This window comes from Xenopus tropicalis, chromosome 7 (assembly GCF_000004195.4).
Source record: "Xenopus tropicalis strain Nigerian chromosome 7, UCB_Xtro_10.0, whole genome shotgun sequence".
NCBI lineage: Eukaryota > Metazoa > Chordata > Amphibia > Anura > Pipidae > Xenopus > Xenopus tropicalis.
The window spans coordinates 78,908,113-78,923,091 of record NC_030683.2 but is presented as its reverse complement, the minus strand read 5'-3'; the positions used below and the strand labels follow the sequence as shown (position 1 = coordinate 78,923,091).

The 14,979-nt window shown below is 38.3% G+C and overlaps 1 protein-coding gene across 7 annotated transcripts in view; it reads left to right on the top strand.

Annotated features, from left to right (window-relative positions):
• Positions 1-1,138: 1,138 nt before the first annotated feature.
• Positions 1,139-14,979, top strand: part of arhgef12 (Rho guanine nucleotide exchange factor 12) — a 105,854-nt gene continuing 92,013 nt past the window's right edge. For 6 of the 7 annotated variants that reach the window (XM_031905189.1, XM_031905188.1, XM_031905187.1 and 3 more), the window contains exon 1: positions 1,139-1,948. In XM_031905189.1, the coding sequence (XP_031761049.1) occupies positions 1,917-1,948 (32 nt within the window). In that variant the 5' untranslated portion in view covers positions 1,139-1,916. 7 annotated transcript variants of the gene reach the window in all.

Here is a 14,979-nt window from a genome sequence, read left to right as displayed (position 1 = left end):
ACTTCATATCATGTTTCAGGGGTGAGAGTTTAAAGTGGAGGTGAGTGAACTGCAAGCTAATTTGAGACTGTCATCAAATGGTATGCTCTATCTAATAAAGTAAATTTTGTCCTTAAAAAAATGAGCAAGGTCTTAGGCAGTTACAGTAATGGGCGGAGGATGCAGAGGCGGGCACAGAAGGGAGTTAAAGGAGAAGGAAAGGTATAATCAGTGGGGGGTGCCAAAATGTTAGGCACCCCAGGGTGGTTCTCCCATTAGCAGAAATCTGCACCGGCCCAGGGTACCTGTGAGTGAAAAGCCGAACTTTAACAAAAAAAGCCGTCTTTGTCACTGTACAGGTATAGGACCCGTTATCCAGAATGCTCAGGACCAAGGGTATTCCAGAAAAGGGGTCTTTCCATAATTTGGATCCCCATACCTTGTCTACTAAAAAATCAATAAAATATTAATTAAACCCAATAGGATTGTATTGAACCCAATAAGGATTATTTATATCTTAGTACAAGGTACTGTTTTATTACTACAGAGAAAAAGGAGATCAGTTTTAGAATTCTGAATTATATGAATAAAATGAAGTCTATGGGAGACGGGCTTTCTATAATTCGGAGCTTTCTGGATAACGGGATCCCATACCTATATTGTACAGCTCCGGGATCACAAAGAAAAATGAAAGGAGCATACAGCTAAACGGAGCCAGTGCAGTTTTCTGCTGACAGGGGCACTAGCTGATCAACAGAAGCAAATTCAGTGTTGGGGTTCTGCCCACACCCACTATGGCAAAAACAAAGTGCCTCTCCCAGCTCCCTGGCACAAGCATAAGTTCTAAGACCAGACAAAAACAATAGATTATTCAGCTGTGGCCAGTTTTGGGAGCTGAGGCTCTGCTGGCAGAAGGTATTGCTGGCAAACACCAGGGAAAATAGTTTTATTTTTTCCTGACATAAGTAAGAACTGCCAGCCGAACAGAAACACGAATTGTCAGTACGAACTCGCACAATGCTGTATCGAGCAAAGAGTCCCGCGTATAATTAAAAAGTTATAATTGTGGAAAACTAAATTCCTCCGTCGCTACTCGTCACTGGCCCCCCCAGTTACGTGCTGCGTCACCGCGCTTCCATACGTATAGTTGTGACGCCCCGTCTCGCGAGATGAGATTCGTGACGTTGGGATTAGCTGTCAGGCAGGAGCCGAGGAGCAGGACAGTAATGGCGCTGCGAAACGTTTAGCAGCGATACGGGACTGCAGGTTTTGTTAAGAAAATCGGGACTGTCCCGCGAAAGGCGGGACCTTTGGTCGGTATGAGTATAGTACTTATTCTGAAGGCGGTGCGACCCCCTGTAGTTGTCATTTAAGTGTTAGGCTAAGAAAATGCTCAACCCTACCTCATTTGTGATTCATTCGGAATTAAAAGGCAATAATTTTGACGATTAGGTGCTTTTGCTTAGTTCTTTAGTTATAGTACGTAACAATATATACCTATGCATGACTGAGGTCACTTCAGCATTCTTCAGTATTCTACATTGAAATCATCAGCCGCGTTGACCGCTTCAGACATACCTCTCCTTATCTCCAAGTACTGTACTTTTGTCACCACTTTTTTGGGGTTGGTTTCGATACTAATGAAAGCTGCACCGCTGCTCCAGAGTTGCAAACTTCCATATCTGGGTGAAAACGTGTTGGCCGTCAGTACAACACACTGAGAGACGCTGGCAAATCATGCTGTAGATCTTCATCATCTTACCGGTGCCTAGTGTTCTTTATGGCAACTTGGAATCCTCAACAGCCCAACTTACTCTTTTTCAGACTCTATTTTAAGGCAGGTGTACACTTTCCAAAATTGAAGAATTAATGACATTTAAAATAAGATGTAAGTTTGCTTGGTGAAGTAAAAAATAATACCATCCCAGAGGGACCCAATGAGTGGAACACAGTCTGCAGCTTCCGACAGGTGAGTTGCACATGGTTATGTTTAACAGATACTTTTTTTTTTAAAGAACATATTAAAATATATATATATATATATATATATATATATATATATATATATATATATATATATATGTGTGTTCTAAATTTGAAACATGAAATTGTTAGCATCTTTCATATATATGTATATAAAAGATGCTTAAAATTTGTTCTTTCTGTACTGTTCCCATTTCATACTAAGGAGTCTTTGCTATGGTAATTATGTCATGGTTTATTTGCCATTTTTTTCATTAATCTGTATTTCGCATGCTGAGATTTGTAACATTTAGGGTTCTGGCACACGGGGAGATTAGTCGCCCGCGAATAGGGAGATTTGTCGCGGGCGAGTTGCCATCAGTTGCCATCCCACCGGCGACAATGTAAGTCGCCGGTGGGATGGCACACGTGGCAGCGCGATTTTGGAAAATCGCCAAAAATGCCTCGCAAGGCAACTTTGCCGATTTGCCGAAATCTTGTGCCATCCCACGGGCGACTTACATTTTCGCCGGTGGGATGGCAATTCGGGGAGATTAGTCTCGGGTGACTAATCTCCCCGTGTGCCAGAACCCTTAGGGTGAAGACGCAGCTACTTGTTGTGGCTACTAAAAAGGCAACGCTGATCATTTACTGATAATTGTCTCTACGTGTGTTTTAGCAGAGGCAATACTCAGTATTGTCTATGGCAGGGTATTTTCTGGAGTTTAGTAGCCTTGAAAAACTTGCTGCTCTAGTAGCCCACTGTGTCTTCACCCCTACATTTCTAGCTTCCGTACACAGGAAATAACTAGTTATATCCTTTGGTGAAAGTGCTAGCAGTAGCGCATTGTTTAAAGGAAGGCCAATTTGGTACTGTAAACAGAACATCATGCTTTTATGTTGTCCCAAATTTTCCAAACCTTGACTATTGGGCCTCATGCATGCTTGATGATGCAAGGGAGCAAATTAGAACTTACCCATTTACAGTACAGGTACTGTACTATTACCTGGAATGCGTGGGGCCTGTGGTTTTCTGTATAAGGGGTCATTTTATAATTTAAATCGCCATGCATTGTCTCCAAAAAAAATAATTTAAACATTAAATAAACCCAATATGATTGTTTTCCACCAAAGCATTCATGCAGCAAGACTAAGTACATGGTACTGTTTTATTATTACAGAGAAATAGGACATTACTTTTAAAAATTAAAATTATTTGCTTAAAATGGCTTCTATGGGAGATGGCCATCCCTTGGAGATTTTTGCATAATTGGATTTTGGATAATGCATCCCAAACCTGTGGTCGCATTCTACACCTTAAAAAAACTTGCTAAGACCAAACACACATATGCATAGACCTGTCTGTTTCATTTCAGGGTTTTGGGCGAGTGAAAAACACATTCATAGCAAAGCATAGGGATAATTAATAAAACTGTATTATTGTTCTTTGGAATGATAATACATGCAAACCAAAATGCAGTTAACTCTTGTAGGCTTAATATTACTGTCAAAACAATTACACTTCTATAGTTCAGCTATGAAACAATCATCTTTAAACTTAAATGACCTTCAGGCTGAACCTGAAGGTTCCACTGAGCGTGGTGACAAAAATCAAAATATGGCCAACTTTTTTTCTGTGATCTTGGGTTTTTCCCCCCTCTGGGTTGAGTTCTCGTTTTGTCGTGGAAAAAAAAAGAGTTGCATGTCATCACATTGTTCAATTCATTTTCAATGAGGCTGAAAATCTTGAATGTATTAATAAATTGGAAAAATAAAATAATAAGTTTTTAAGTTTTACTTGTGATTTTGTTTGTTTTTTTTTTTTAAATGGGAACTCCACCTAAACACATCTTAACCATTTTTAAAAGTAAACATTGTGGGTTATAAAGTTCCTGCATACTGTCTGTAAACTGCGGAGAAGTTGTTACCAATTGAAATATCAATGTTTTACTCCCTCCTCCCCAAATTGTATTTATTCATACTTTTTGAAGAAACAGATTACAGTGATATATTAGGGCTTTTGTTGTTGTGTGGTGCTCTTTAACAAATTGTGGTTCTGATGCAGGAGTTCCCCTTTAAAAAACCCAGACCAAGGTTTCCGAAAATACTTGAGCCCATTTTTCTCCTTGCCTTGAAGAGATAATGACATCAGAAATTAAACTTTTTTTACAACTATATCTTTGCATGGTGTTTATAATTTAAGGATAACAGTATTTGCCAGATGCTTTTATATTACCTCTGTGATCCCCTATGTTCCTCTTTGAGGGGGATGCCATATTGGTGGAGCAGTTGTCCATTAGCACTAATTGACAGGTTGAGTAGGGACAGTCAGGTCAGCAAAACAGTCAGGTTTAGGAACTTCAAGTAACAATCATGACCTATAGGTAACTTTTAATGTAATATTTTGACGAGAAGTTTTTTTTTTTGTGTTATTTTCATATATTTTTTTTTTTCAATCAAGTAAAAACTTAAAAATTACAGAAAACCCCACATAACAAGCATTTTCAATTATAGATCTGATACCTGTACTTCATATCTTTCCCTTTCAATGACAATATATGTTCATTACTGTATTCACAGATTTAGTGGCAAATTTATCAAAATGTGAGTTTAGAGTTTTAAAACCCACCCATGGTCTATTTATTGCTGTGGGAGTATGAGGTATTTTATATAAGAAGTATTTTTATCAAATGATGAGTTCGACTTTGCCAAAACAACAAATCTTTAAATGTATGTTAAGCTTTACTTAAATAATGCAGCTCTGTTGGTCGATGTTAGTTGATGGTGTTATTTTTTTTGTATTAAGAATTCTTTAGCACAGGGAAGTAACATGACAGCATTCACTCATGAATAAAATTTGCTGCACTTTCATATACTTTTGTGTGTTTAAGGCACAATGGTTAATGTAGCAATATTGAAATGTATGCAGCACAATACTTTCCAGTAAAAGATACTGAAATATTCTTAGCAGTATAGGCTAGTGTATATTACATAATTTGGCAGTAAAGAATGTATTTTTTACCATGTTCTTTGCATTTTTTGGAAAGAATTCTTACATAGTAGCTAATAATTTATGTTTGTTACTGTTTCCTAGTGAGATTGATGTATAACAATCCAACAATCTAAATAAAAAAAAGTCACACTGGTGCATTGTTCAGTAAAGAATTTCCTTTTCTCAGAATGGTGGCAGTATAATTCAAACCTATTAAAATGTAAGGTATCTGTTGCAAAACAAGCATGTGTCACTTTTTTAGGAATGTTGGAATTGTGTTTTTGTCCAACATCTTGTATTCAGTATCCACCATAAAGCTTTCCATACCTGTACCGGCGATTCAGTTAAATCTAATCTGCCGATATACCAGATCTCCAAGTGAATGGCACATGTGAGGAGATGAAGAGCAGCTACTTTTATTTCCTACTTGTCTGGCACAAAAGAAGGGCAGCAATAAAAGATGTATGTCTCTTTATAACGATTCAGCCTAAAGGTTGGTTATTCAAACCATAACTTTACCCCTTTTATTTTTTAATGTATCTTTGGGAACTGCAGTAAAATTGTTTTTAGATATATTACACTCTGAAAAGTACAAATGTTTGTTTCAGACTGCACTGGGTAGGTATTTTTTGGTAGATGTGCTTAGGGATGAAATAGTCCTGACAAATGCTTTATAATGCATTGTTACCAGGAGCTGATAGTAGACAGGCCTTTACTATAAGATCCCTTGGACCGATTCGGCAGCTAATCAGCCCGTGTATGGGCGCTCCCGACGGGCCTGCCCAACCGATATCTGGCCTCAAATCGGCCAGATCTCGATCGGGCAGGTTAGAAAATCTAGTCGGATCGGGGACCACGTCAGCTAGTTGATGCGGTCCCCGGACCGACTTTTCCTATACCTGCCGTTACAATTACCCTGGATTCTCCCAATATCGCCCACCCATAGGTGGGGGATATCGGGAGAAGACCCGCTTGCTTGGCGACATCGCTAAACGGGCGGGTCTTATGGTGTATGGGGACCTAAACTCTCAAATTTGAAATGATGCTCTAATGTGTACACAGGTACAAGTCTAATAAAAAAGAAGGAAGGTGTAATTAGTTAGGATACCAAATATTATTTGTAATCACTTACCTGATGTGATACCCCAGGCCGGTGCTCCTGTTGGCTTTTCAGAGAGCAACACAGAGCGATCCTCCTTTCTTCTTTATTACATTTACTAAACTGCAGGGTGTTGAATTTTAATAAATGAAATGGTATAAAACAATTACAATTATTTGCTTACAGTGTACTCTGTGAGGAAAGACCTTCTATAATTGAGGTTTCTGGATAAGGGACCCAATATTAGTATTATTAATTGTCTTTTATACCACATGTACAGAAACCTGATTATATAAAATGGTGACAGGCTGTTGAAGGTTCACGTTTGGCTATTGCTCCATTAGCTGGATGGTCCTTTTATTGTTGTGTTAGAATCTAGGCAACAAATATCATTTGAGCAACATGGGAGCAAGTTCCTTTAAGTTAATTTAATCACATCAGTAAAATTATCAGTTCTTGCAGTACCCTAATACACATTATTCTCTAACCAGTTAGCCAAACTATACAGCTATATGTAATCTAAATATTTAATTGATATACAAAATATTCAAATGATTTTGTTTTGTTGCATAAAACACACAAAATAAGTCTCTAAATTGAGGAACATGCTTGAGGCTCGCTTAAGCCTGTTCCTGACATTTGGAGCCACCTTTTTATGTGACTTGTGCCTATGGAAAGTTTTAGGGAGGCGCAAACTTTTAAAGGAGAAATAAAGTAAAAGGCACCCCCAAGTGACTTTAACCGCCTACCTTTTACCCCGGGCTAGTGCCCCTGTTCGCAGAAAACAGCACCAGCCCGGGGTAGCAGTGATCGCTTCCTCCTTTGTTATTCGCTGCGTGCGCGTGCGCATGCGCAGTAGAGTGAAAAGCCGAACTTAAACATTAAAGCCGGCTTTTCACTCTACCGCGCATGCGCCGACCGCTGGCATTTCAGCCAACGGAAGCAGGAAGCAGGATGCGATCCGCTCCAGGTACCCCGGGCTGGTGCTGTTTTCTGCGAACAGGGGCACCAGCCCGGGGTACAAGGTAAGCGGTTAGTCACTTGGGGGTGCCTAACATTTTGGCACCCCCAAGTGACTTTGCCTTTCCTTCTTCTTTAAGTATATCATGCATCCAGGGTATCCGACAACGGTGCTCTACTTGTATGCTGGTTTGGCATGTCGGGGTTGACAGGTTATCCCTCTCTTAAAACAAGACATTGGGGTTTTAAGCTTCTATATGAATTTTTAATAGCCCTTCAGCATGTGGATTTCTTATAAGCTTGTAATAAACTAGCATGAAAAGGGAATCACGCGGCATAATTAATATAGTCAGCCCGTTATAGATTCTATCATTACGGGTCTAGAATATCTAGTCTTTGAAACAGTTTGTCGTGTGCATTAGTTGTATGTCTCAGAGAAAGTTGAGCTTTCACAATGTAACCCTGTAAGACAGCTGTTTGCCAAAGGGATTGGTCTCCTACAGTGATTGCTTCTCCGCATGATTTGTAACCTTTGTGTGAAAGCTTTTGGAATTGTGTAAAACGGTTTTTGCAGTGGCTAGATGTCCACCTGTGGCCTATCCAATCTGCTATTAATTTGTACAAACACTGATTCATCTTGTTTCTCAATGTGGGAGTCTTGGGAAAATAAAGCAAATAATGCCACTAGCATATTAAAGAAGTGAGTGCTAAATAGTGCTACAAGGGACCAGTGCCAGTGTTTGTGAGCTTGTTTTATTTCATACATTATTCTTGACATAAAACACAGTGCAAGAGACCACAATATAAAAATTCTTGCATATAGCATGCAGTATTCTGTTATGATGCAGTGTGCTGCGCTATAATACAAGCAGTTTTAAGCATTCTTTTTGTGTCTTACTGATGCTTAAAGTCGATGGATTTATTGTAAATAATGTTAAGTGAGAATCTTGTATTAAAGTGTGATGACTTTTTCATTTTGGCACCTATTCTCGATCTTCCCAACTTCAGATGACAAATCCTTAGTATGATTCTAACAGGTTGAAATGCGTTACCATTTTGCAAAATATTCTGCACAGTAATTGTCAGGAAAGGAGGTGTTTTTCCCATATTTACACTTTAAAAAGCGGTGGTTTTTCACAGTGAGGGCAGTGAGGTTGTGTAATGCCCTTCCTATTGATCTTGTGTTGCCTGATTCTGTTAATACCTTTAAGATTTAAAATGTGATGGTGCTGGCAAGTGGAGGGGATATATGCAGTATAAATGATGCCATTTGGGTGGGGGAGGCATGCTCAACTGATATACATTGTAGGCAAATGTAGGCTTTACATGTGCTTTAATAATGGATTTTCGTGCATGCGCACACAACTTCAGGGAGAAACGGAGAAAACTTGGGAGAATGGGGGGAGGCTGGCCCCCAGTAAAATAGGAGGAGTTGACCTGTCTGCAGTAGCACCAACAGAAATTGTGAGCTGTTACGTCTTCCTTATTGTTTGAAGGCAGGAAAAGAATAATGGAGGCAAAGATGTAGCTGGCAAGTGACTGTACAACTCTAGGCATGAAAGCAAGCTGAAATTAGGAGGAGTAGCTGTACATACCAGCTGTTGTGCAGAATTTATATGCTGCCCTGCAGGTGAATGGTAATTTCAACATACCATTCTTAGCAGACTCTAGTAAAAATTGCCACCTAAAATAAGTCCGTTTTTTTTTAGCAAAAGACAAAATAAAACAATACACTTTTAAAATGCTTTTGTTAAGTCAGTTTTAGAAGATTTGCACAAACTTGTCAGCTTGTAGCAACAAGTCTTACATACACTTCATTAAAGAAAACATAATTGGGAACAACACTTCTGTCACAAGTGAAGAAAAGGTTAATGTGGATCCTTTATGTGCCCTGCAGCATACATAGAGTATGCCCAGGGCAGGCTGACCCCTCAGGTCCTTCCGTTTGCCTGAAGTTATACCTTCCTACATATTAACAACAGAGTGCTATTTACTTTTGTAGAGTACACAGTTGGCAAAGTACAGTACACTTGTATTTGCAATCTTTTCAATTGGGTTACTTCCAGAGGCTCACAATGTGTCTTTTTCAATTGCCTGTAAAATAGTTCAGGCATTCATGGATATGTTCCATCATAATATTCAAAAAAGTTATGAAATTGTGGAATTCTCTCCCTTAAGTGGTTGTACTGTTATTGCATAGCTTCAAGGAAGGGTTGGGTGGCTTTTTAGTAAGTAAGAAAATTCAGGGTTTCTAAAAATAGCTTTAGCGCAAGTTGATTAAGGGACAGGGCCAGTTTCCATATTGTATTTATTAAGGAATTTTTTTCCCCTCTAAGGCAAATTGGGGAAGGTTTTTTTTTCCTTTCTCTGGATCAGCTAACAGGAAGATTTCATGTAGTTCATGTAGACCAAAAAAAAAAAAAACTCAATGGACGCATGTCTCTTTTTTTCCCCCCAACATAACTACTGTGTTACTATATTGTCTACCCAGTGAGTATTAGTGCTGCACTAGTGCTGTGTGTGGGGTTTTTAAAATCATTAATTGTATGAAGGTCATGATGTTTTCATGTCTGGCAGCTTTTCTGTGCCGTCATGAAAAACACAATAAAGAACTTCTTATCTTAAACAGTAAAAGTGTGTGATAAGATTAGGAATAACTGATATAAGTGATCCTATTTATAAAAGTAAGGCCTGCAGTTTGCTGTTTGCCGTTTTTTAAGGTTTGCATATTAAATATATATTTATACACATACATACATGTCCAAGTGGTATACAAATTGTGTGGCATTAAGATTAAAGGGGAAAAAGTGGCTAAAGAGGACAAAAATATGGCACCCATAATTATGTGTTATATGTAATCACCTATGTGAGGATAATATACATGTTTCTTAGGTACCAATTTCTTCTGTAAAGCTTATTTGTTAAACTGTTAGACCCCGTTTGTTATAAATTAATAAAGGGTTGTGTAACTAGCTGGTGTTTTATAAATAGAGTCATGATAATTTCCTTACATTTTTTCCTGGTGACTTTTCAAGTGTCAAGTCTCAATAAAAAAACTTGAGTGATTCTGGCTTACTTAGTGAGTAATTGGAAAGTAGAGCAGGCTTTGGAGTGCTGCTTGGCACTGAACACATATATCTTCACTTTATGGTGGCCATACACTGGCAGGTTTCAGCTGCCAATTCGGGTCCTTCAGACCAAATTGGCAGCTTATCTGCCCCGTGTATGGGCGTCCCCGATGAGCCTACTGACCAGTATCTCTGTCGGGCAGGTTTGAGTTTTCCATCGGATCGGGGGCCACACGATGGAATTAGCCTGATATTGCCCACCATAGGCACCTTTAGTTTGGTTAGGTCTGATGCATCAAAAAAGTGATCTTTGTGTAGATTAGACCCACTTTATTAGCATTATAACATAGTACAGTTGCCCAAAGCTTTCTTTCAGCAGAATGCAACAGCCTGCTGAAACTATTGTATTATAGCACCCTTTTGAGTATTTGATTATTTAAATAATATGGTTTTGAAAATGATTATTGGTCAAGAAAATACCACAATGTGGGGTAGGTCAATCATTGCTTGAGCCTCCAAGCATGGCAGATTCAAGGTGCTACATTTATTTTTTCCAAAAACCCACCCAATTAGAGGAAAAAAGTTTGGGTGCAAGCTGAGGTAATTACGCGTAACTACGCGTGAGTTTAGGAACTTGCACATCATTTCAAGGTGAAGAATCCCTTTAAACTAACTTTTAGTATGATATAGACATTGATATTCTGATACAAATTGTAATTGTTTTCATTTTTTTTCGTGGTTTTTCAGTTATTTCGCTATTTGTTTATCTTTTTTGAATTTCAGCGATTTTCTGGTTGCTAGGGTTTTTACTTTAGCAAACGGGCCGTGCTGTGAATGAGAGACTGGAACATGAGTAGAGGAGGGACTGAACAGAAATATAAAGAATATGAAAGCTGGAAAGATGTAGCCAAAGAAGGCAAATAATTCAGAAACTATTAAAAAAATGAAAGAAGACCAATTGCAAAGTTGCTAGGAATAGTACATTCTATAACATACTAAAATGTATCTTAAAGGTGAACCTGGAGGCTTGAGCAATAATAAATCCGCTCCTATGTGTTTTGTTTTGTTTTTGTTTTTTCAGTATTATGCAGTAAAGTCAATTTGTTTGAAGCAGAGTAAAGGTGCCCATACACCTTAAGATTTGCTCGCTTGGCAATGTCGGGGGATATCGGGAGAATCCAGGATAATTTTATTGTTTGGCCCTGGGGCCAAACGATCAAATTATTAAGGCGGGTATAGGCAAAGTCAGTCCGGGGACCGCATCAACGAGCCGATACGTTCCCCGATCCGACTAGATTTTTTAACCTGCCAGATCGGCCCGTGTATGGGCACCTTAACACATGAGGTGATCGTAAAAGTAGACCAAAGTGTGCGTCTGCCATATAGTGTGCATGTCTAGCAAATCTGTATACCTGTCAATGATAGAAATCGTGCTAGAATCACTGCTTCACTAAAATTCCCTGCCCAATGATACATCAGCATTCCGACAATCTACCGCTAACCCTACAGTGGACCTGTTTGGTGCAATAAATAGCAAAAAATAGGCAATTACAAATAAAGGCAGAATATGTTGTTGCTACAAGCCTTGACCTTTGCAAGAACTGATGCCATCTTGCATCCCAAATGATTTCAAGAAAGAAACCTTAACGTTACTGACCGATCTGATTTCATATATCTGGCTAACAAGACGTCTAATGCTTGTTCAGGTATTGGATCTCTCATTTAGAATGCTTGGGACCTAGGTTAAAAAAGATCAGTCAAATTTTTTTGCCATCAATTTAGATTTATACTAGCTTGCATAACATCAGAAATGAAGAACTGCTTATTTAATTAGAAGTCTGTTAGTAAATGGCTTTTTTTTAAATTGCTTTCTGCATAATGGGTTTTTGTGTGATTGATCCAGTATTTAAATTCCCAATGTTATATTTGACTCCTCCTTAGTGCTGTCAACAATCATGGAGGTGGGATACGCCAGGTCTAAGTAGATCAAGCATTAGTCATGGCGGTATGGGAAGCTTCAGACATTGCCTTGGGCACAGCGTGAGATTTGCATTACCCAGACATAAGCACACTGGCATGAAGTAATTTCAGGCCCTCTGGCAGTATATACAAGCTGAAAAACTTGCTTCTGGTATTCAGCTCCAAATCAGATTTGATTCTTGCTCAGTATATAATTAAGATATTGAAGGAATTAGAATTACATTCGATTTTTGTTGGGTTGCCTTAATTACCTTAAAGATATTTGAAAGCTGATCAGACAGACGCACAGGAGAAGGAAAAGCTTATTCACTAAAAAGGTGCCAAATTATAGACAATAATTATAATTTTTACCTCAGACCCCACTCCCCATTTCTCCTATTCACTGAAAACTGCACCGGCCCGGTGTACTGCTGTAGGAGCACAATGTGCATTTGAGCAGAAGTGTGAAAATATAGCTTTCAACTTCTAAGTTTTCATTCTGCTTCATGTGCACACCAGATGTGGTTGTAGGATCCAGCAAGAAGATGGCAATGTGGTGCTCCCACAATATTAAACCACAAGGGCTTAGATGTTTTCTCTCCAAAAGAATTCTTCACTGCTTTATGTTGGTACTGTTAATTAAGCAACCTTTTATGTTCATAGACAGGTGACCAGTAAATGCTACCTTCTGATTGGTTGAATATAAATTACTAGAACTTAGACTTTTATTACATTACTCCTAGTCATTGTTAGAAAAATGCACTTTTATTTCACACCTAGAATGCCTTGAGGCCTATTTTTGGCCTCTCTTAAAGGGCGCCTGCCATTGATAAGGATTAGATCCAGCACTCTGGTTTCCGAAAAACAATATTATTTTGGCCAAAAAATATGTCACCCACACAACCACATTTGGGGATGTACATGTGCTTACTGAACAAGTCTTCAAGCTTGTTAATTTTGCACATATTCCTTCCCGGTGCAGGTAGTTTAGCAATCGAAAGGTTCACTTTTTAAATGGGAAAAAACTATTGTTTCCCCCTGATCTGATGGATCATTGAATTTGTTTGGCAAACTGGATGTATGAAGTAACTGTGTATGTGACCAGCTTTAGACATGCTAGATAAAAGTCATGTTCACACAGTGGTGATGAGGGAGATGATAGATAATCGTACAGATTTGTAATCTTTTGTATAATGAATAATAGGGATGAGAATGACTGACTGGGAGAATGAGGGAGAAACATAATATACGCAGCCCAGTAATCATGAATGTAAGTGCAGGACTGGATGGAAATACAGATGGCTTAAAAATATTTGGAGTTAACCTTTTCTCCCCCTATCAAGTCTTTATCCTTGCTGGCCAATCAGTAACATATTAAAATACAATTTGGTCTGGAATAGAAAAAAAAATAATGATCACTATGCAAAATTGACACCCCATTCTGTGTTGGGGTTGCAGTTAAACCAGCGTTTTTAAACCATTGTACAAAATTCTCATGGACAACACTTAGCACTATAAGAAGAGAAAGAGAATAGTTATAAATAATTAATTGTAGAGCGGTTATAATTGTATAATTTTTCGGACAATGGGTGTTAAAGAAAAATTACTCTAATGGTACATTTAAAATATATATGGATTTATGGATAAGTAACAAATGAGTCAAATGATGCCTGTGAATAAAGTGACTGGTAATGTAAGGGCAAAGCAATCTAGTCTAAACTATTGTAAGAAGTGAAGGTAAGAGCTAAAAAGGCCTGACATTTCAGTACTATACCCTAGCCCTTTAAAACACTGCTGGGGTATAAGGCTGGAGCATAGCAGTGATCTGATTTTTTCTTTGTGTAGATCACATTTCAAGATGATATGCTGTAAGTACAAATATCTGGTACCCTTTAATTAAAGGTTGCCGCCTTAGTAGGATAACACAGCACAGTTAATTGTGTTGGTAATTATGAGGTTCAAGGTGAATAGGATGTTGTGTATCAGCCTCACCCTGTCTCCACAGCAGAGTAGTAGAGCTGGTTTTGTGACAATGTTTTTCTAAAAACAGAATTCTCCACCACTGGTTTTGATAATTTCTGGTATTGAGATTACTTAAACAATCATTGCCCCTAACTGCAGTGTTCCCTCTAAAGTTTGTATATATCTTGACATCAGTACATACCAAAAATATTACATAACCAGTAAATTAGTGTGTTTAATATTTTATTTTCTGAATTTAAAAGGTTCACAACCATTTTTCTTTATTTTAAGTTTGTATGCGCCAGATAGCAAACAAAAGGAATTCTGGGAATGAATTCCAAACTCTTAAAAAAAAAATCCCATTTACATGGGTTTATCCTATAGGCTACAGCTCACCCACTGGGTTTGAAGCTGAAGCCAGGACAATAGCTGATCAGATTCCCAACTACAGACCGGTTTCACCCACCTTGAGGCTCATCAGTGTAGTGCAGGGTTTTCTGATCAGCTTAGGTAGAGTCACCATGTGGTTCTACAAACAAATAAATAAGGTTGAGGAGACTGCCTCACACAGACAAAAGCAAACAAAAGGAATCCTGGTAATGAATTCCAAACTCTTAAAAAAATCCCATTTACATGGGTTTGTAGTTGGGAATCTGATCAGCTATTGTCCTGGCTTCAGCTTCAAACCCAGTGGGTGAGCTGTAGCCTATAGGATAAACCCATGTAAAGTCTAGGAAACAGGGATGAGTTAAGTAAGGATTTACGTAATCGCCATGGTTTTTGTACATTTTTTCAACCACTTTGCTACTGTTAGGATGTTGGCAGATGCATGGTGAGCTTGCAAATGTGTGAGTAGCACATTAAAGGGATGGTTCACCTTTAAGTTAACATTTGATATGTTATAGAATGTCCTTTTTTTCTTGCAAATTTGCAATTGGTCTTACTCTATGATCTTACAATTTTATTATTATTGTTAATTTATATTACTTATCTTTCTG